Here is a 23,540-nt window from a genome sequence, read left to right on the forward strand (position 1 = left end):
GTCCCAGGTGCAGGACCCGGCACTTGCTTTTGTTAAACTTCATGTGGTTGGTGATCACCCAGCTCTCCAGTCGTCCAGATCTCTCTGCAAGGCCTTTCCACCCTCAGCAGAGTTAACAACTCCTCCAAGTTTGGTGTCGTTGGCAAGTTTGCTCAAAACACCTTCTAGTCCTACATCCAAATAATTTATAAAAACATTGAAGAGGACTGGCCCTAAAATGGAGCCTTGAGGGACCCCACTACTGACCATCCGCCAGCCAGATGTGGCCCCATTTACCACAACACTTTGAGCCCTGGCCATCAGCCAATTGCTCACCCATGGTATGATGTTTTTGTTTAGCTGTATGCTGGACATTTTGTCCAGTAGTATCGTATGGGAAACCGTGTCAAAAGCTTTGCTGAAGTCCAAAAAGATCACATCTGCTGGTTTCCCTTCATCGACTAGATGGGTGATCTTATCATAAAAGGAAATCAGATTTGTTAGGCAGGACCTACCCCTCATGAACCCATGTTGGCTGGGACCAATGACTGTGTTGTCCCCCAGGTGTGCTTCAATAACTTCAAGGATCATCTTCTCCATAATTTTACCACGCACTGACATGAGACTGACAGGCCTGTAATTGCTAGGGTCTTCTTTCTTACCCTTCTTGAAAATTGGCACAACATTTGCCAGCTTCCGGTCCAATGGGACCTTTCCAGTTCCCAAGATCATTGAAAAATAATTGAGAGAGATCCCGAGATGACGTCAGCCAGCTCTTTAAGCACCCTCGGATGAATTCCATCCGGACCCATGGACTTGTATGGATCCAGGTGGAGCAGCAAATCCCGCACACGTTCAGGGTCGGTTGGGAGTTTGTCACTCCCACTGTCATTGTCCTCCAGCTCAGGGCACCCTGGGTCCTGAAGCCCATCATCAGTGTTGAAGACAGAGGCGAAGAAGGCATTAAACGTCTCTACTTTGCCATGTCATTGTCTGTGAGGAGACCCTCCCCATCTAGTAGCGGACCTATGTTTTCTTTGGTTCTCCTTTTCCTGTTCACTTATCTAAAAAAAAACCTTTTTTATTGTCTCCCACAGTCATGGCCAGCCTCAACTCTGTTTGGGCTTTGGCCACACGAATTTTCTCCCTACAAACACGAACAGCATCCCTGTATTCCTTCCTCGTCGCCTGGCCCTCCTTCCAGCAGCCGTACACTTTCTTTTTTCACCTAAGCTCCAGTAGAAGATCCCTGGTCAGCCAGGCCGGCCTTCTACTCCACCTGCCTGACTTCCGATATTTTGGAATCGCCTGATCTTGTGCTTTTAGGAGGCAGTGCTTAAAGACTGACCAGCACTGATGGACGCCAATGCCTTCAAAAGCAGTTTCCCAGGGGACCTTGCTGACTAGTTCCCTGAGCAGCCTGAAGTCTGCTTTCCCCATATCCAGGGCTGAAGTTTTGGTGATAGTTTTCCTTCTGTCACCATAAATTCTAAACTCAACCACTTCATGGTCACTGTGACCGAGACGGCTGCCAATTGCCACGTCTCCCACAAGACCCTCTCTGCTCTCCAGCAACAGATCTAGGAGGGCACCTTTCCTAGTTGGCTCTCTTAGCACCTGCACCAGAAAGTTATCATCTAGGTGCTTTAGGAACCTCCTGGACTTGCTCGTGTCAGCAGTGTGGTGATCACAGCTGACGTCTGGCAAGTTGAAATCCCCCATTAGGACGAGGGGAGCTGATCTCAAGGCATCTCTTAGTTCTGCAAAGAATAATTCATCGGTGTTGTTGTCCTGGCCAGGTGGTCTGTAATAGACTCCCACAACGACATCCCCTTTATTTTTTTGTCCCTTAATCCTTACCCAGAGGCTCTCAACTTTGTCATCGCCAATTTGAAGTTCCACACAGTCCAGCCCATGCTTCACATACATCGCCACCTCGCCTACCCTGCCTATCCCTCCGGAAGAGCCTGTAACCATCTATTGCAAAACACCAGCCACAGGACTCATCCCACCAGGTTTCGCTTACGCCAATGATGTCGTAGCTGCGGGACTGGGCCAAGACTTCTAGCTCATCCATTTTATTCCTCATACTGCATGTGTTTGTATAGAAGCACTTCAAATGTGCCTCCCTACACGCAGCATCTTGTGGAGCTGACCGAAGGGCCTCACTAGCACACAGTCCCTCTGATTGTAGCACACCATCCTTTAGCTCATCACCAGCGTGCCTGGTTTTATCCCCTTCCTCCTTTGACTCTAGTTTAAAGCCCTATCTATCAGCCCTGCCAACTCCTGAGCAAAAATCCTCACCACTGCCTCTGAGAGAGGCGCATCCCATCTGGTGCCAGCAGGCCCGGTGTAGTGTAGACCTTCCCGTGATTGAAAAACCCGAAATTCTGCTGGTTGCACCACTCCCGAAGCCACGCGTTAATGTGACGAGTCTGTTTGTCAGCATCGACCCCCCCTATCGGAAGGACAGAGGCAAACACAACCTGTGCCCCTGATCCTTTAAGTAGTCGCCCCAAAGCTCTAAAGTCCCTTTTGATCGCTCTCAGACTTCTTGTTGCTACCTCGTCATTGCCAGCTGGAAGGACTGGTAGCGGGAAGTAGTCGGAGGGCTGTACCAGGCGCTTGACTTTCTTAGCGAAGTCTCTCACCTGAGCCCCAGGGAGGCAACAGACTTCCCTGTGGGTTGGGTCCGGTCGGCATATCGGGCCCTCTGTCCCTTTCAAAAGGGAGTCCTCCATGGCAATAACCCTTCTGTCTTTCTTGACAGACGATGTAGCAATGCGGGGGATAGGTTGCCTTGCCTTAGGCACCCTCTCCAACTGGGATGGGCTTTCATCTACTTCGTTGTTCTGACTGTTGTGTTCTAGACCCTCATACCTGTTATATAAGGGTAGATGGGAAGGTGAGGTGGGCAGGGACAGGGCTCGCCTATCCCCCCGAACAGGAACTTGCCTCCATTCCCCTCCTTGGCCTAGGTCTCCTCCTACTGCCTGGTGGGATGAGGGAACTTTTGTCTTCTGCGTAGCAGGAGACATTTGTGCTGTGGCAGGCTCCTGAGTCTATCTCAGAGAGGGCAGAGTACACCTCCACCAGTCAATTTCCTTCTCTGACTCCCTGATGCTCCTGAGCCTGCTCACCCCCTCCTGAAGCTCCGCTACCTGTTTGAGCAGCTCTTCAACCTGGGCACACCTCCCACAGGCATACCCCTCGCTGCTGCTGTCGGATACCGACAGAAGACTCGGGCACACCCTGCAGCCCAAGACCTGGATGGCTGCGTGTTTCCCCGAGCCCTCCCTCTGAGTAGCCACATCGGTGACTGCGGCTGGAGAGGCCGCAAGAGATGCGGAGGCCATGTTTTTCTGCCTGGTTGATACCACGGCCAGGTTCCTCGCAGGCAGGTTACAGGTACCGAAGGGAAAGACCGCTGCGAAAGAGCGGCGAGGGGCCCTCCCTGCTCCCGCTGCCTGCGCGCCCCGCCGTGCCCGCCGCGCTCCCCAGGGGCTGCTTTTGTACGGCCGGGGGGGGGGGGGCGCTGCTGGCTCCGCGAACGCCCCGTCAGGCGCCCTGGCGGGGGCTGCCGGCTGCCTCGGGCGGCCTCGATGCCCAAAAAAAGCCCTGCCCGTCCCGATCCCCCGCTCCGCTGCAGAACGCGTCTGCCCCGGAGCCGATCGCCTCGGCAAGTAATAAATTAATTGGAAAAAAAAAATTATATAATTATTATAATGCAATAGCAGCTGTAAAAGGAAGAAGAGAGATGACCTCTGTAATCAGAGCTGAAGTGCTGGCATCTGTGGCTGCAGAAGAAATTAATTCAAAACCATGACGTTTTCTATGGAAAATAATTTGCCAGCAGATTCCCGAGCAATAAATGTTTTGACTTGAGCTCTCTTGATTGGAATAACTTACAGTGAGCAACAAGATTTTAAACATCCAGGTCCCAAGCTTTTCTGTGTTGATAATTTATACCCTGATATTCCAAAGTCTGCTTTTGAGATTGCAATGCAGAATGAACAGAAGAACTTAATGCAACTGCTGTACTGCTGCCATACAGCAGTTTCCAAGGTCAGATCTATACATATTTTATGTATACATATTTTGTAAATACATATTTTACATATTTTACATATGTACATATACATAAATACATATATTTATGTAAATAAATATAATAAAATACATATTTTAAAAAATACATATTTTAAAAATACATATTTTAAAATACATATTTTAAAAAATACGTATTTTAAAAAACAACATCTAAGCATTTCAAGTAAGAGGAAGAAGAGGCATGAATTCTGAAATCAGAGCTGAAGTGGTAATATCTGTTTGTCCACTTCAAAAACATTGAATTGTAATCTTTAAACTAGATTGGCAGACTGATTTCAAAGCTGATCTTAAATAGAATTTCTTAAGATAGAAATATAGTATTCACACACTATTTTTTAATAAACTGATGAAGCATACTAAAACTAAATGAATAAAACTCTTCCATTCTATCAGTTGTTTACGGAAAGTGCCTGAAGTCTGTGGAGAAAAAAAAAGTTCTCTAATATTAAGAAATTACTCCTGGATGATTGGTGTGAGTCCTGTTTGTGCAAAAAGGGCTCTGCTAAGCACACTAAATCATAGTTATGAGTGGTTATATCTTCATCTAGTGCTGATTCTATAAGGCTTGGCTAATGAAAAGTCCCTCTGAGATGTATTTTAATGCATGTGCAAGAGACCCAGAACGTTTATTGCATTAAAAAAGAGAGCTCCTTAAGTCATTTGCCAACATCTCTTTCTCTCGTTATCATTTCCACATTGGTGGGAACATTGTTGTTATTCAGTTGTTGCATTTTTGTCAGAGAATGAAATTTGTGTTGTTTAGTTTTACTTAATGTCTTAAAAAAGGTGTAACTTCCTAAAATGAAATATTTGCAACTGAACTGCCAAGTCTGGTTAATGTGAATGGACAACCTGGAAGGTTATATAGATATTTAATTTCAGTTGTATCCAGATCAGCTGTTCTTGAAATAACTGTGGAGAAATGCTCATATTTGGTGGAACTTAAACTTTCCCAGAATATTTTATCATTTCAACCTTATTCTGTTACTGTTTATATGTGTGTCTCTGACGCTGTATTTTTTTACTCAGGGGTACGAGTTATTTTAGTTAAAATCTTCTAGCATTATGTCTAACTGAAATTTTCTGACATAATTTTTTCTCAATTAGGTGAAAATGAAATCCTTGAAACTTTATACAATATTGCAAGCAAGAACAAGATATGGAGGTCCTATATAGGCATGGGTTATTACAACTGCTCAGTGCCTCAACCCATTGCACGGAATTTGTTGGAGAATGCAGGATGGTAATGTACAACATTTTCTTGTTAAATGCATATGTATAAATACGCATATGAAGTTCATCAAATCTAGAGCACAGACAAATATGCCCCAAACCTATTTTTCTAAGACTTTCATGTATTTGATACTGGTGTGTAAGTGCAGTTCATACTGAAGCTAGAGAGGAGAAAGAATGGAGATACATTTATGTAATTTACTTAAGAAGATGCTTTTCCTGTAAAACATTTCATTGACTTAGAAGTCACAACTCCTATTTATTATGAACTAAACCAAGAATATTTCAGTTTGCTTTAAGGAAGTATTAGAACTTATCTCTTAAACAGAAGTAATTATTTCCTAGCTTATTGTGAAAACTAAAGCAGCTCCCTCCTCCACTGCTGTGAGTTGGGTGGAAGTTGTTAAATACCATACAATAGTCTGATTATGGTTTCAGAAAGAGAACAGGAAAGCAGCCTTGGAAATAAAAAAAAAAAAATCAAGAATTTTAAAGAATTTTAACATTTTAAAGAATTTTAAAAAAATCAAAAATCAAAAAAAATCAAGAATTTTAAAAGAAAAGTCGTTGGACTTTTCTTTTAAAATTCTTGATTTTTTTTTTTTTGGTTCTGAAACTAGAGAACTTCAAGAGTTTGAATATGTATCCATATAGTATGTTATTATTTGAACAAATAATTCACTCCACTGACACCTGAAAATTGGTAGGCAGAAATACTTGATAATTCATTTTTGAAGGGACTAAGAATATCATACTTTGTTCTTATCATCAAATTGATATTTAATTTTTTGGGGAAAAAGTCAAAAAATGAGCTGGCTGACAGATTTGAATTTGACTGGTGTTTTGGTGTTGCTCAAATGTAAAAAGGGAAACCTTTTAAAGCATTAATTTGTATATTATGAACAGCATTAATCTAAATAAAAATAGACTTTTGTTTATTGATGTTCTTTTCTTGACAAAAGCACTAAGGCTTGATTATAAATACTCATTCAGTATTGGCATTGTTCTAAAGAACTGTAACACAGATGTGGTGCAACAGAAAAACTAAAATTAATGCAGAATCTCACTTTCCACGGCACTGAATATCATTGGTACCTTGCATTGTTTCATTTGGTCTGGAAGTTCCCTTATCTGTAGTCAATAACATTCTTTTTTGAAGTGTATTAAAATAGTAACTGACATCTTAATTACCAAGTAATCTTGATTTTAATACAAGCAGTAGTTGAAGTTTATATATATATATTTTTAAAAGTTGAATAATTGTAAAAAGACTTTGCTGCTTAGATACTATTATTTTTTTTTTATTTTGGGTTACCGTAAATGCGTCCATGTATCTGCAGCCCTCCAACTCTGTGAATTATTGGTCTTGTATGCTTTATTGCATCTCGGACTTTTGAACTGACTACAAAGTTGCAATTTTTGGATCCAAGGAATCTATGCAATACATCTAAACCAAGTTTTATTTGGTCTTATCCCCATCTTCTTTTTGCAAAATATGTAAACTAAATATTTCAGTACAGTTCAACAAAACGAATAGCCTGTTGCTAGAGACAAAAATAAGAACAATCTAAAACTAAGTGAACCAAAATGAACTGCATATTTTTAAAACCTTAAAAAATTATATAGTGCTAGTAAAACAAGTGGTAGAGTCTATCCAGAAATCTGTTCTTGGAGTGTCCTAAATCAAATTAGAATCCTAGAAGCTAAACTTACAGAAGGATGATAAAAGAAATTTATTAGGAGGTATGCAAACTTCATAACTATACAGGCTTTGTGGAAGCTACTTAAGAAATCAAACCTCTCCGTGCAACACCTGAGTGTTTAACTGTCAGTAATAACACACTTTGCATTATAGGTCCAGGGGAAATGCTGCAAATGCAAACGTATTTTTTGTGCTTGGTTCTGGCTCATATAACTAATATCTTCCCACTGCTTGGCACACATTAGAGCAAGATTTGTGCTGGAATACAATATAAGTTTGAAAAAGAGAGTCTGAGCACAGAAGTTAAAGACTTTTCAATATTTAGTACAGTTGGAATTGCTAGCAGAAAGTAGGAAGAGCAAAGGTAGATTTCAGGAGGAAACTGTTTAAAACAAAATGTATTTTCAGCTGAAAATTAGACGACTGACCCACACTGCTTTCTTCAGAAGAACTGCCAGAAAAATCTTCCCAGATCTCAGATTCTGATAAGAAAATATTCAACACTGATGGAGTTTCAAAACTTTCTGAAGCATCTGGACGACAATGTGTAATATCTTTGTAATGAAGCTAAATAGCTTAATTTGAGATAAAACTGTCTGACCAAAACCATGCAGTAATTAAGTGCCTAAAAAGTCAGCAATCTGGAGTATTTTGTACTGGTAGCTTCAGAAAAGTGTGGGCATCCTTTTCTTTTAAGTCTGAATCTCATTTGAAACTACTTCTGTATTGATGAAAGAAGCTATTTCAAAACTCTTTGGGTAGATATTTCTCAGATAACTTTTTATCTAACAAACACTTTGATTCAAAGTTAGAAAATAAGCAGAGAACCTTCTGTAGTGGGGCAGTCCATTACTGGAATGCTGCAGTTAAAATTCCTGTCTCCTTAGTGAGGGATTTGATTAGTCACAGAAGCTTATTTTTGATACTTGTTTTACTTTTGGTCTTGGTTACTAGCTGCCAACAATTCCTTGTTCCCAGCAGTCTGTAACTAGCAGTTCCATGCTAGCACTAGGAGGAGGTCTTAAAGGTATTTTCCATACTCAGTTGATATGAGCAAAAATATTAGCCTGCTTTTCCAAAGCAGACATCAGATCCGTGTGTATACTTGCTTTATACTTCGAGCCCCTCAACTCTAAAACGTAGGCAGAATGATTTATTTTGGGGCATACTACTGGTAATGCGACATCTAGCACATGCAGTACAAGTATGTTACCTGTCTGCTGGTATGGATACACAGTCTTTATTCTGTTGTATCCCATTTTCACATACACATTAAAATTTTTTACACCAAATGTGCTGAACTTTTTCCCTAGTACAAGACTCAATTAATTTTGTGCCATAACATGAACACAAATGAGTAGCTAAGGATATGAAGAGTAATTGCCTTCAGAAATCACCTTATAGGCTGCTTAGGCTTCTTACTAACATAAGAGCTTCTTATTAACCTATATGTCAAAGCAGCATAATACTTATTTTTGAAACTTGTATTTCTAGCAGGCCTTTAATGTCACACTAACACCTTGCAATGGAGCATGATGCAGAGGTCTCTGAAGTACAGCTCACTTCATTTCCGCCCCCCCTCCCCATTAAATAAGTAAGGATATAGTAACTATACCAGGGATACCTGCAGTCTTAATATTAGTTGTGTAACTTAGTAGGTAGTAGCACTTAAGCACTCCTGGATTGCATTCTGAAAATTACTGCATACCATGCAAAAATCTGATATAAACATTAAGCAGTTGCCATCTACTTGCAGACCGGATACAGAAAGCTGCAAAAGCAACTTATAAAGCATGCCAAATTGGCAGTAAATTCGGTGTCTGTGCTTTGACTGGAAACTGGCATGTCTCCATGCCCTGTCATAAGACCATCCAGCTTTCTCAAACCCATGAGTAAGATATTGCTTATGTATGTTGGTTTCAAATTATGCTAGTGGTCTGTTTATACTTTAGGTTCCTTTTATTTTTACCAACTGTCAGATCTTAAAAAGAATATTCTGTATGACTGGAAATTCAAACCAATTCCAACTCTGCTGATGTGTGAGGTTAGTCTTCTGAATGGCTAAAACTGCAAGAACATACATTAAAACAAAGTGAAAGTACAATGTTGATCATGAGTCCAATAAATTTCCAGAGATTTAGTAAAAGGATAGAAAAATTATGAAGGGAGGTACATGGTAAACTTTATATTTTGAGTATATGTAAAATATAAATATATATTTTTATATATTATATATGTATATTATATATAATATATTTATATATATATTATATTTTGAGTATATATAAAATATATATATTATATATATTTATATATAAATATACAAAATATAAACTTTATATTTTAGATCTTATTGACTGTGCAGCTACAAATGCTAATCAAGAACTAGTTCACTGAGCATTGTTCAGTAACGGAGTCTTTGCATGCTCTGCCATTTCATTACTATTTCCCAAAGGAAATGTTGTAACGCAAAGTAGAAGCAAGAGGCAACTTCAGTATAAAGAAGCCATAATTGTTAATCTTGCAGTTATAATGTATCATCTGTTTTGTTGTTAAACCTAAAACAACCCCTCCTCCCATGTACAAAAACTTCAGCTCCTTTGTAAGCCAAAATTTTTGATCAGCAGACTAGGCTTTGGCTGAAAGCCCGTTGTTTCCTAGATACTGCTTGCTTTGATGCCAGTCTGCAGTGCTGCTGAGACACGTTATTACTTAAGTGTCTCTTAAAACCTTCATCAGTGTCTTAAAGTTGGCATTTCTGAGAGTAGGATGAGGCAAAGGGCGAAAAATTAAACAAAATCAAAGAGTTTTAAATAGCTACAAAAATGAAAGCCACTTACTACTGAAGTCCTGATGGGTCCGACACAGGCTCAAGAAAGACTCTGTTAGCCTCTCATGAAAAGTTTCCTTTGTCATGATCTATCTGCCTTCATTAGCTTACGAGTCCTGGTGTGCAGAATTAATTTTGGTCTGAAAAGATTTAGACTGGAGATGATATTTTTCTCCAGTTTGTTTGAAAAAGATCTAGCTTGTAGTTTGTATTCCACATCACTGTAGTAATTCTTCCTTTTCATTTCAATGTTCGTGGTGCTGGACTTTTACCTGCAGAGTAGCCACTTGAACAAACCTAAGCGGAAGAGAGGCATTGCTGTGGGTTTTTTGTTTGTTTGTTTATTTGAGTTGTTGTTGCTGCTGTTTGTTCTGTGTGCTTTTTAGAGATTTTATTTGTACAAAGGTTTACTTTAAAAATGACTTCTACTTTCAAAGAGTTGATTTTTAAATGACTTTAGAAGGTCATTTACCATGTAATATAGATTGTCAGAAATATTCTGGCAGGAGTTGCAGTGCAGACTAAAACCAGTTATTTTATCTGAAGAAATTGTGGAGAAGTATAGTTATTATGTTACGGGATTTAGATGCTTAGACAGTGCCAAGTAACCTTCCAAGAAAAACCTTGTGTTTAAATAAATATTTTAACGTTACAGAAGGTGTCTTCACTTGTACTACTGTTAAACTTCGTTCATGATAATTTGCACTAGTAGTGGAATTCAAGATCTCACGTTGAACTTCTTGCATCCTCCCTGAAATTGGTAATTTTTACTTCAACCATTTTTGCCATTCAAAAGCATAGCATGAAAATATCAAAACTTCATTAATTGTGTCCTATGTGTTGTTCTATCTCTACTACGATGGTAGGACTAAGGTTATTTTAGGGAACCATTACATTCACAGCTACTTAGTAGTGGTTTAAGAATAGATACACGTTTTTAAACAAAGTGGAAAAACTTCATTTAAAAATCATTTAATAATAATCTATGAGTGGAAATCCTTGAAGCTATTAAAATAGTTTTCTAGATATCTAATTTGAGTGGTCTGTTTTGAAGCTTTTATTGTAAAGTCAATCTGCAATTTTAAAAGATAAAATCTTACCAAAACTGATTCTTGTCATGTAGGAAGTCGTGAACTTGACTCATTCTGTCTTTGAAAACAAATATAGAGTGCAACTTGAAAGTCCTATAGCAAAATTTGAACCCATGTTTAATGTGAAGTATTGCATCTCTGCTACTGATTTCTCTAATTTCGTCTACCTATCTCATTTTGCATTAGTTCATAATCAATAATGGTTAAATGAAATAAAATTTTTGTTGAAATGAACCATATAGATGGTAAACTCAACTTTAATTAAAATCTCATTTTTATTAAATCATTATTTCAGCAAATGCTAACCAATGATTCTTGATTATTTAATTCTCTACTTCCAGCTCCTTCTGCAAGTTATAATGGAAAAAAAAAAAGGGGGGGGGGGCTTTAGCTGAAGTTCATGAATTGTGAAAGTAGGATTGTTAATTTTAAGTGTGGAGTAGTTTCTTTTAGTAGGCAAGGGAGCTCATTGTTCTTGCAAAGGAGTTGGGAATAACTCTTTGTATTTGTGAGACCTGAGGGAGCATTCAGAAAACAAATCTCCAAACTGTCATATTGACAGTTTATCTGACATTGAAAACTGAGTTTAGAAGATGTGGGGAAAATATATTATTGCTATTTGTAATGGGCAATATCACATGCAGCACAGGCCATGGTCTCAGTTTTTGATTGCATAATCAGTTTTATTATGATAAGTGACTTAGTGTTAAGTGTAGCTTAGCAGCAGGAAAAAAAAACAAAAAACTTGAATATTTGGGAAAATCATCAATGTTTATCGAACTTTATATATAGCTGTTTACTGTCACTACATTGATTATTATACATGTGAGAAATCTGGGCAGAGGTATCATTTAAATAGATAGTCAATACATTAGCAAAGAACATACCCAGTAAATAGCACTTGGCATACCTTCTTTGGTCCTGCTTTCAATACTTTATCTCTTGAATACTTTGAATTTGCTTGTTAAGTATGTCCATCTCTCTACCTCTCCTTTTCTCTTAAGGACTTTTTTCTTCCTTCCCTTCCATTGCAATTTTATTGTTCCTTTCATCTTGCTCTATACCACAGGTTCTGCAGCTTGTTCTGTAAAAATTTGTGTAGCTCACCTCCTATCGTCTTTATATGAGACTTGAGCTTCCAAGTTCTTCAGTCTCTCTTTAAAGATCATACTTTCAGCTATGAATCATATAACTGTTTCTCAAAAGTCTAGGGCTTACTAGCACCCTTTCAAGAAACAAACTCCTGTTTTCTTCCATTGCTAGAGAACAAGGCCATAAGTGTTCCTTCTTATCACTGGTTTCTGGCCACTGCTCTGGGTTAAAACAGGTGTAAAGTCTGCCCTGAACCACTGTGGAATCCAGTGTCCAAACCTCTACCAGTCAAAAGAGAATTTGATCTCTGTTCTTGCCTTTCATTTCTGGGCCCTTTACTACCTTGGTGTTTTTTTTGTTTAGTTGGTCGTTGTTTTTTTTGTTTGTTTTTTTTTTTTCCCTGTGCTGTTATAACGGTGTGTTCCCCTTAGGCCGTTGGCTTTTCTAAGGAATCGCATACGTTGCCTATACATCTTTGTTCTCCTGGTGAAAACAGATAAAATTCACATTCATCTTGCTTTTCTTCACCAACATTTATGGGAATTGTCATTTCACAAAAAGTGGCATGTTATTGAGCTTGATTCTGTGAAGTGCCAAGTGCCTTTCCTCCCATGAGAGTGGAGAGTGCTTGGCAAGCAAAAGATCACAGAAACAGTATGTTGAAAGGTAGTGGCAATACAATACCTAGATATGAATGAACTAAGCATCCTCATTCAGATATTGTGACATGACTCAGTTCTCCCACACTCAGACCCTATTTCCTGTCTCTTTTCACTAAGGTGCATTCATACCTTTGTTTTAAAAGTAAATTCTCGTTTCAAAATGGAGGAAGATAACTCTTCTGTAAAAATTCAATATCAATAGAGAAAATACTCTCAGATTTTCAGGACAGTAATAAATTACAACCATCTGAAAATAGCTTTTCTGACAATTTTTCATGTTAGTGAATTATACTTTACAAATAGCAGGTTTGTTTTTTTGTTTCCAGTGGCATAATTCTGATATATTTATTTTCCGTGACCCAAACTCAGAATTCTTTTCTTACAGGGTTACCCAGTATACTCCCTACCAACCTGAGGTCTCCCAGGGCAGGCTGGAGAGCCTGCTAAATTACCAGACTATGGTGTGTGATATCACAGGAATGGATGTGGCTAACGCATCATTGCTGGATGAGGGGACAGCTGCTGCAGAAGCTATGCAATTATGTCACAGGTAATATGTTTAAATATGTGGTTAAATCACAGCAGGAGGGCATTTGGAGTTTGAAAGACATCTCAGCTGTGTAGGCATGGGTAGGTGAGAGGGTTGAAGCTGAGTGTGGCCTTTTAACTGTGAGCAGATTGCTGAATTGTCCATGTTACTTAGCTCCTAACAAAGCTTCCAGTGTTGATGTGTCTGAGAAGTCTTAAGCTTTCAGAAATCTAAGGACCTATAGACCAGAGTCTGGAGCAAGGAATGCTTACCCTTGGTGGACAAAGATGAGGTCAGAGAATACTTAATCAAAATGAGCATATATGAGTCCTTACAGGCCCCTGTGGCTGAGCTGCCTCTCCAGGTGCTAGCACTGAGGTGAGCTCACTCCAGTCCTTCCAGCCAGCTCACCACGGACACCCAGTCCCTCTGACCCATGGTCTGACTCCTGTTGCTGGCACCCAGACTCACATATATATACACACCCCAAAACAGAGTCCCTCACCCACAGAAAATTTGAAAGGAATTGGTAGATATTGGTAGTAGGGGTATGTTTGGACCGGATGATCTTGAAGGTCCTTTCCAACCTTAGTGATTCTATGACTCTATGAACAAGAAGAAGGGACAAACTGTATTGACTGGGACCATGGCATGGCCAGTCAAATGCATCCACCAGTAACCATTTATATACAACTGTCCCTTTTTATCACCTTATCCCTCCATTTTTTTCCACACTTGTTCCTCCCCTAATCACTTACATATATCCCTTTTCCTGCCTTTCCTCCCCTTAACATCCCATAATAATCCCTGGTCAATCCTGAAGTGTTCTCCCCAGCATCCGATAATGTCCCATGGTTCTGGGACAGCCCGGGCAGGGTGTCCTTTCCTCTGAGCCTTCAGCTTGGCTTCCCACCCTCCTGTGTGCCCCTGTGCTCCTCTGTGGAGGTGGGCTTCTGGCAGGCTGGTGGCTCCTGTGGTGGGCCTGGGACAGCGTATGCTGGGGCTCCCCCACCTGCTGTGGCCTCTCAGTGTTCCCTTATCTTTTATCCTATAACCTAACAGTCTGTGGCATGAATTTCTGGTGTCCACGAACACTGAAGACGTGAATGATTTTTTTCAACCAGCGGTTGAAATGAGCTTATAAACAACAGCAGTGTATGTCTGTCATGAGTTGCTAAAAGCGAAAGTGTTATTGGTATATCTAAATCTGCTTTCAGGGAACTGTGCTGTAGGGTTATTTGAGATGAATTAAAAGCAAATTAAATGAAGTCTGAGAGAGACTATTGAAGGTCTCTGCAGGTCTGTATAATCAAGAAGGATGCTACACAGATGAGATTGTGATGCAATTATTCAGTTGTTCAAAACATCAGTCTGACATAAAATTATGCTTTTTTAACTGGGGAAAACCAAGCTATTATGCTAGGCTGTATTTTAGTCTTTCAATAGCACCTGTCCGGTTATCTGGGGAAACTTAGGTATTAAAAAACAAAATTGTATTTCTTTATAAGAGTATGTGTGTGTAGAGGTGTGATTTAACCCGGCAGGCAGCTAAACACCACACAGCCGTTCACTCACTTCTCTGCCCCCTCCTAGTGGCGTGTGGGAGAGAATCATCAGGAAAAAAGTAAAAGTATATGGGTTTAGGTAAAGACAGTTTAATAGGACAGAAAATGAAGAGAAATAAATATGATAATGATAATGATGATAATAATAATACTAATAACAGAATGTACACAGCAAGTGATGAACAATGCAGTTGTTCATCACCTGCTGACCGATGCCCAGCCTGACCCTGAGCAACCCCATATGCCCCCCACCCCAGCCAGTAACCCCATAATAATTGTTCAACATGATGTCACGTAGTATGGAATACCCCTTTGGCTACTTTGGGTCAGCTGTCCTGGTTCTGTCCCCTCCCAGCTTCTTGTGCACCCCAAACCTCCTCTTTTGCAGGGCAGCATGAGAAGCAGAAAAATCCTTGGCTAAGTCTAAGCATTGTTCTGCAGCAACTGAAGAATCAGCATGTTATCAGCATTGTTCTCATCCTAAATTCAAAACACAGCACCATACCAGCTACCAAGAGGAAAATTATCCTAGCTGAAACCAGGACAAGAGGCATTCTTGCAGCTGTTTTAGTTGGCTCCTAATTCTGTTTGGTAGCCACTCTTAATTTTTGTCACATGTGAATCTCAGTTGAGTATCTGCAATGAACTTTGTTGTTCTAAATTGACTAGAACACTCATTCAATCACATACTTATCCAGTTATGATAACCCAAATTTACAACTGTGTTTTTACTTTAAAAAAACCTCACATTTATAAAACCAATTAATTTTACTTCCATGGAAAATAATACATTCTTAATATGTATCTCTTCTTTTTTCCCTTTTCTTTGTAACAGGCACAACAAAAGGAGGAAGTTCTATGTAGATTCCCGATGCCACCCTCAGACTATAGCAGTGGTCCAAACTAGAGCCAAGTAATGTTACTCTCCATTTTCTACCATATATTTTCACTTACATTGAATCACTTTTCACCTACACCTCTTCACTCTATACTTAACATGCTTGGAATATAGGACTATGCTTTCTTAGCAAAATGGAAGCAGAAATCTGTTAACATTTGGCATTGCTTCTAATTTTCCATTCAAATATTACTGTGAAGTAATTCAAGATCTTTAAAAGGAGACTAAACATATGATAACAACAAAATGTTTCATTTTTTGCTTAACTTTTTGTGAAAATACATACATTTGGTTTTTGAATTCAGTCTGGTCATCCTTTATTAGATGTAACTTAATTTAGAAATGATTAAGCCTAGATAGTAAAACTTCTCTTTTAATGAAAGATAAATCCCTTTTAAGTTTATAGCTTGAGGTAACCGTCTTCTAAAAATATTACTTGGTTCCCGAAGTTAAACTTGCTAATTAAAGCAGGAAGATGTTGATATCAAATAGGTTAGGCATCCTCTGCTCTCCTCTGTTGCTTATTTGATGATGATATCAAATGCAGTTATTCTGCAGTACTATATACCATGACATGAAACAGTCTCAGTGTTTAGTGATGCCAAGCAGCTTCAGTTCTTTGAATGTTAAAGAAAAGAATGTTCTAAGTCCATGAAAACATCATATTAAATATCACTTCAAGGCAGGTAATGGTTTGAATACATTTTATTGTACATGGTTTTGTTTTCCAGTTATACAGGTGTTATTACTGAGCTCAAATTACCCCATGAGATGGATTTCAGTGGAAAGGATGTCAGCGGAGTATTATTTCAGTATCCAGACACTGAGGGGAAGGTGGAAGACTTTTCTGAACTTGTTGAAAGAGCTCATCAGAATGGGGTAAAACAAATGTTACTTGTCTCATTAGAATCACAGAATCACAGAATCGTCTAGGTTGGAAGAGACCTCCAAGATCACCTAGTCCAACCTCTGACCTAACACTAACAAGTCCTTCACTAAACCATATCACTAAGCTCAACATCTAAATGTCTTTTAAAGACCTCCAGGGATGGTGACTCAACCACCTCCCTGGGCAGCCCATTCCAATGCCTAGCAACCCTTTCAGTAAAGAAGTTTTTCCTAATACCCAACCTAAACCTCCCCTGGTGCAACTTTAGCCCATTCCCCCTTGTCCTGTCACGTCATTGTCCTGTCAATCATTAGATTTCACTCTGATGCATAAAACAGCCATAGGTATAGAAACAGTTACATGAGATACTGTGTGAAGGTTACCATTACACTTCAGTGCTGTGCAAGAGATATGAAATTGTTTGAAAGTGTACCTTGTTCAAACCCAGCTCCCATGCAAACACCACTCCTTCAGAGAAGAGGCTGACTGCTCTGTGCACTTCTCTTCTCAGACTCTTGCCTGCTGTGCTACTGATCTTCTGGCTCTCTGTATTCTGAAGCCTCCTGGGGAGTTTGGAGTAGATGTTGTCCTGGGTAGCTCCCAGAGATTTGGTGTGCCGCTCTGCTATGGGGGACCCCATGCAGCATTCTTTGCTGTCAAGGAAAATCTAGTGAGAATGATGCCGGGCAGGATGGTTGGTGTCACAAGGTAACTGCTCCCCTCAGCGATCATCTCTTTAGGAAAGATCTGCATGAAACATCTGTGGACCATCTTGCACAGTCAATATGAATAACATCTGATCATCTCGTTGTAACTAACACCTTTTTTGTTGAAAACTAGAAGAGCAATGGTTGGCTTCAATTTTTAGGAAGAGAATTGCATTTGTGTAGAATGATGATGTGACCTGCCTGAAGTGCTTGCTGCCATTTAGGGTGAAGAAATAACCTACACAGCAGAGAGGATTAATTGTGATGGCATGAGGCTTTGCAAACTAAGTTATTCTGCCTGTTCTGTACTGTTATAGCTCTTTCTCTGACATCGTCATCAAAAACATAGGTAGGAAGAAGTAGAAAATACAGTGAATTGAGGGAAGTAGTCTAGCCATTCACAACCCCACATGTGTACATATATAGATTTATATATATGTATAGAGTTCATCCTTTTCCTTTTGAAGCTGTTCTGAAGGTTTTCACTGTCGTAAAGGTCATTAGACTGGCTCTTACTTCTCCAGTTTCAGTGTGTTAGAAGCCCTACAAAAGGACCTTTTGAAGGACGGACTGGGCATAGCCCTTTCAGTTATCTCATACAGCTTTGTTGGGCAGGTTGTTTTTATATACAAACTCTGCATGCTATTACTGGGTATCATTAGAAAAGATGTTTCCTTACCAGTGTGCAAAATAAGTTACGGGTTATATTCAGTTAAAACAGTTGAATAATTTGTGGCACTTTAAGGCAAATACCACGTTTTGGTGTTGCATGCTTAGAAAACTTGCTGTGCACTATACTTGACTGGACAGATTTGCCAGTCGTGATGTAAACAGAAAGCTAGAGACCTTAGTCTCTCTGTTTGATGTCTATCCTGATTTCTGTTTTATTCCCTCCGGCACTGTTCTGAGGACAGTCAAAGTTAACATGCATAGAGCTTGATCTCTTAATTTGCTGTCATTTTGAAGTAACAGAAACATTTTCATTTGTGACTTAGAGATGCAAATGGAAAGGAAGTTTACCGACTGGCTTTACAGACACGAGAACAGCATATCAGGAGAGATAAAGCTACAAGCAACATCTGCACAGCGCAGGTAACTTGTCATGCTTTGCTTTTAATATTGAAAATGAATGAATGGAACCGTATGGTTGTCGTCCTAACACCACGGTACTTTGCGTTAGCTTTACTTCTGAGAGTTTTTACTAGAAAAAGAAAGAAAGTTGAAATATGCTTGCTTGCATATATGTGTCAAATCTGTTGAAAAAATTGAACCATTCTTGAAAAGAAGATAAATTAACATCTGTTTCCTTTAAAAAAAAAAAAGGCCCTAGTTCTGAATAAGTCCATCTGTCCCATCGGGTGAACTTCACTGAGTAATGCTGTGTTCCAAATGAATTTATTTAGAAAATCTGTCTCTAATCATCCAAGATTACCCATTCAAGGCAAAAATAAATAAATAAAAGAATCCATTTTGAAATTCAAAAAGTATTTAGGCAAAAATATAAGTCATGACAATTTGAACATGTGATTTGATACAAAAACACTACACTGTCCAAAAGCTCTCTTTACAGTAAAATACCATGATTAAATCAGTAATTATCTGAAATAGTTATTTGCAACATGCCTCCACTGACTTTCATCTGAACAAGTTTATAAACGTATTCTATTTCTATCAATGTATTGTTCAATGTTGTGCCTTGTTGTGAGGAGGGATTGTTATTATTAACTGATTATTTAGTATTTATGAGATGTTTCATAAATTTTTTATAGCAATATTAAACAATGATTTTTTTTTTACAAGCCTAGTTTTACTTGCAATTCTTCAAACTTCTTTGTAGCGGTAATTGAATTTAAGCTCATGTTAATTACTGACACAGTTAAATTTCAAAGGGCATTAAGTTCATAATCAGTGTCTACAGTTTTATGAATACATTTTGTCTCTCTCACCTTTAATTTTTTGGACAGTATATAATAAAAGTATTACATCAGCTGAAGACATGTGGTTTTTCTGGGTACTAAAGAAACTTTGTGCTAAATTAACATGAAGTAATATTTGTTAATAAAAAAAATACTAACCTGTATTTGGATTGTAGGCACTTCTGGCTAATATGGCAGCCATGTTTGGTGTCTACCATGGGTCTGATGGATTAAGGGATATTGCAAGACGGGTACACAATGCTACTTTAATCCTGGCTGAAGGTGAGTCTTTAATGATTGCAGACACTGTTCCTAAATCCTTATATTTTCTTAAATAAGAAACTTTTTTTTGGTGTTTTTTTGTTTTTTTAACTGGCATGATTATCATTGCTGTCAGAAGGAGCTATGCAGAACTGGAACACTGGGAGTTGGGAAGGGATCGCTACAGTTATCCATGCTTTGTTTGCAAGCTCAGCTGGAAGACCGCTTGCCACTTGTGAAAATCATTAAGCGTCTAAACTTTATGGCAAAAACCATGATAATTAATATCCATTTGTGTAGCAAGATTTTTCTTTCTGGTCTTGAGATTTTGAGCTTGTACCATTCATATACCAGTTCTTCTGCAGTATATATTACAAATCTGACTCATCAGAAAGATCTTCTGTAGATTCATTCTGTTATTAATTAGGTCTGAATCTGATTTAGACATATTTCATGCACAGTGATATTTCTCTAAAAAGCTGATGATTTCACTGCTCTGTACACAAGGGGAATATCTCTCTTTATTGTGTAAAAACATTTACTTGTGAGATAGATGTAGTGTTGCTATGCAAATACTTTGTAAGCAATAATACTTTTGTACAGCATCTAATAGAATTAACTTACTGTTTTTTATAGGTCTCAGGAGAGCTGGTCATAAACTGCACCATGATCTGTTCTTTGATACTTTGACAGTCACGTGTGGATGCTCAGTCAAAGAGGTTTTGGACAGGGCAGCTCTTAGAAAGATAAATTTTCGCATTTATAGTGATGGCAGAGTAAGCAACTCCATAACCTTTCCTAAATAGTATATCATTACTTTTTTGCATTGTTTCTATTCATAATGTGCTACACAGAATAGAATTATTAAATATTTACTGTAATTTGCTCAGATATATCAATTATAAAGATAATATAAAGAATCAAGTTTTTTTTTTTTAATAATTAAAACTTACTATATTTTCATTTATGCTTATTTTAAAAGGTTATCTAATTATTTAAATATGCCACTAAGAGCTGAGTATAGTCCTTAATAAACTTAGCAATGACATGCAAAATGACCTCCAAAATTCAGGTCCTTTGGCAGTATTTGAAGACAAAGATCGAAATCTAAACTGCATGTTGGTAGGCCCTAAGTACTTCACAAACTCCAGTATATTCTTTAAAATGGAACGGGGGAAAAGAGCAGTCTAGCAAAATGGGAGATTTCTCTGTTAAATGGAAAACACTTAGTAATGTCAGGAGTGAAGTCACAGTCTTTATGTGATCTGGATGTGATCCATCCAGCCTGGATAGTTTAGAAAGGGAAAGACAGGAAATTATATGTAAATAAAATGTATGTATCTATTGCATAAAATGACATGAAATTTGCATGTAATTGGGTGTTGTGTCGTGTTGTGTTCTTTTCACTGGTGTTTCTGGAATACTTTTTCTTGACAAGAACAAATACAGTATGCTCTGGAAATGAGAACTTTGACTAATTACTGTTTCTTTTATCTGTAGCTTGGAGTATCACTTGATGAAACTGTAAGCGAGAAAGACCTAGATGACATATTATGGATTTTTGGTTGCGAGTCTTCAGCTGTAAGTAGATAGGCAGATCATATGCATGAACTTAATCTGAATGTTTCAGAAATTCAGTGAAAAGTAAAACTGTACTTTGGGATAGTGGGTGTCTGTATGGCGTGTTTGTTAATTATTGGCAATTTCAAATGCTGTCTTACAGAAAGAAGCAGGATAAAATGACACTGATTTATGTAACTGAATAATGCCATTCTCTGGTTATGATACTTAATTCTTTTGGTCAGCTTAGATACCCTGCGTTTAGTCTGTTACTTGCCTTTTGAAGGCTATAAGACATGGTCAGTTGCTTCACTACCACTGGAATTTTATTTGCATATAATTAACAACTAGCAGCACTACTTTCAAGACAAGGGCTACTGACACTTCTATACCAGTTTTAATATGATATTGTTGGTATGCTAGATATATAAAATACGTATGCTAATAAAGTGCTTTTACCTAAAGAAATAACTAAAGCTGGTGGTAAGCTGCTAGTATAAGTTAATTCTGATCAAAAGTGACTATGAAAATATTTGACTTCAATTTTTTTTGTGTGTCAAAGGAACTAATTGCTGAAGGTATGGGCGAGGAAACCAAAGGCATCCTTAGCACCCCATTTAAGAGAACTTCCAAATTCTTGACCCATCAGGTTTTCAACAGGTTTGTGAAATTGCTGTAAATTTGATATTTTAATGGAATGTAATAGTATCTCCTGTCAAAATTTGTACTGAGGGTCAGTTGAGGACAATTTTGCATCTGTATTCAGTCACTGGTTAATCTGAAATCTGTTTAGTAGCTTTTTTATACAACTTTTAAATGATCAAAGTTGTACTCATGGTCACATGAGGTATGTATGTTTTCATTAGTCTGGTACACTGTACAAGCAATTATTTGAGGACATAGTATTGGCAGGCTTACTTGAACCCCTACTTTCCACATCTGGTGATAGCATTTCTGAGCAAATGATAATAGTTTTCCATCCACATTGCTCTTAGCAAGCATAAAGTTATGATTTGAAATAAGTACCTAATAAATACTAACAATTAAAAGTGGAAGGCTACTCTTACCACTGCTGTCTTAATTCTTTTTTTTTATGGCTTTTCTTGTGCTAGAGTACAGATCAGCTGGGTGGTAGAGCCAGTCTGCTTGCCTTAACACTGCATTTTGTGTCCTCCAGCTATCACTCCGAAACAAATATCGTACGGTACATGAAGAGATTAGAAAACAAAGATATTTCCCTTGTTCACAGCATGATTCCTTTGGTAAGTATTTACCAAAAAGAGAAAAAGAGAAAAAAAATAGTTATGTATTTATGTATTTTGATATGTACTGACAAATGTGTTTCTATTTTAGGGGTCCTGTACAATGAAGCTCAATAGTTCAGCTGAACTTGCAGTAAGTTGCAGTAATACTGTCTTACTTGAAACCCACATGCATAAATCATGTAGCCAGTGTCACTGTAGACTTTAGAGGTAGAGGGTGGTTTTGGTGTAGAACTGCAGCTGAGGAAGCAGTTTCAGAAGTCACTAATGGCATTGTCTTTGTCCACTGCTAGTAAAAAAAAGCTTCAAGAAGCATGGAAGGAATGCAGCAAAATGAGGAGATTGGCTTTGAAGGCTACATTTGGAAAAAAAAATAGGAAAGTACCTTTTGGAATTAGGTATTAGGGTCTGAGGGAATGAAGTCAAGCTGTGACAGGGGAGGTTCAGGCTGGATATCAGGAAGAGGTTCTTCACCGAGAGGGTGGTCATGCAGTGGAACAGGGTCCTCGGGGACATAGTCACGGCACCAAGCCTGCTGGAGTTTAAGAAGCATTTGGACTATGCTCTCAATTGTATGGTCTGAATTTCTGAGTAGACCTGTGTGGTGCCAGGAGTTGGACTCGGTGATCCTTATGGGTCCCTTCCAATTTGGGACATTCTATGATTCTATGTATCACAGTCCTGTTCCCTTGTGTGGTGTTGCAGGACCTAGCTTCTAGATGCTTTACAAATCTTACAGTAAAATCCTCAGAAACATGAAAAGAAACAATTTTTGTCTCTTTGACAATTTACTGTTTCATAGGAGGGTTTTACTTTTCCTGAGGTGAGGAGCTGGAGTCTTTGGCTGTCTTCATCTTTAACAGCAGATATCAACTGAAGCATAGCCTTAGCTAGCCTTGAATGCTGAATGGTTTTTGATCCTCTTCGCTCTCTCCCTGTTGCTGCTCGTTTGCTAGATTTCTTATGTCCCCTTTCTCTTAATCTCTTCTATGTATGTCCTTACCCTTCACTTCTTTTTAATTTGTGTATTAAAATGGAAAGCAACAAAACTGTGTCAAACAATGTTATGTACTGTTTTATGACTCCTTTCTTTTTGCCCTGTGATTGCACAGCTGTACATAAGTGTAAGTGACCAAAAAGGAAAAACTAAGGGTTTTAAACATCTTCTAAATGTTAAAAATATGTTATTGGAAATCATCGTTCACAGCAGTTGGGAACTTGTATTGCTACACAAGAAGTATTTGGTCTGTA

General features: G+C 38.5%; 1 protein-coding gene across 1 annotated transcript in view; it reads left to right on the top strand.

Moving 5' to 3' along the window:
• The window catches only part of GLDC (glycine decarboxylase), a 50,227-nt gene that overhangs the window by 8,714 nt on the left and 17,973 nt on the right, over nucleotides 1-23,540 (top strand). Inside the window, exons 3-14 of the mRNA XM_083816590.1 lie at nucleotides 5,200-5,335; nucleotides 13,088-13,252; nucleotides 15,632-15,709; nucleotides 16,426-16,573; nucleotides 17,095-17,291; nucleotides 18,286-18,382; nucleotides 19,383-19,488; nucleotides 20,104-20,243; nucleotides 20,968-21,048; nucleotides 21,590-21,687; nucleotides 22,205-22,289; nucleotides 22,381-22,422. Of these exons, the coding sequence (XP_083672716.1) occupies nucleotides 5,200-5,335; nucleotides 13,088-13,252; nucleotides 15,632-15,709; nucleotides 16,426-16,573; nucleotides 17,095-17,291; nucleotides 18,286-18,382; nucleotides 19,383-19,488; nucleotides 20,104-20,243; nucleotides 20,968-21,048; nucleotides 21,590-21,687; nucleotides 22,205-22,289; nucleotides 22,381-22,422 (1,373 nt within the window). The remainder of the gene's footprint in view (nucleotides 1-5,199; nucleotides 5,336-13,087; nucleotides 13,253-15,631; nucleotides 15,710-16,425; nucleotides 16,574-17,094; nucleotides 17,292-18,285; nucleotides 18,383-19,382; nucleotides 19,489-20,103; nucleotides 20,244-20,967; nucleotides 21,049-21,589; nucleotides 21,688-22,204; nucleotides 22,290-22,380; nucleotides 22,423-23,540) is intronic.

Source organism: Anser anser (genome assembly GCF_964211835.1).
Source record: "Anser anser genome assembly, chromosome: Z".
NCBI lineage: Eukaryota > Metazoa > Chordata > Aves > Anseriformes > Anatidae > Anser > Anser anser.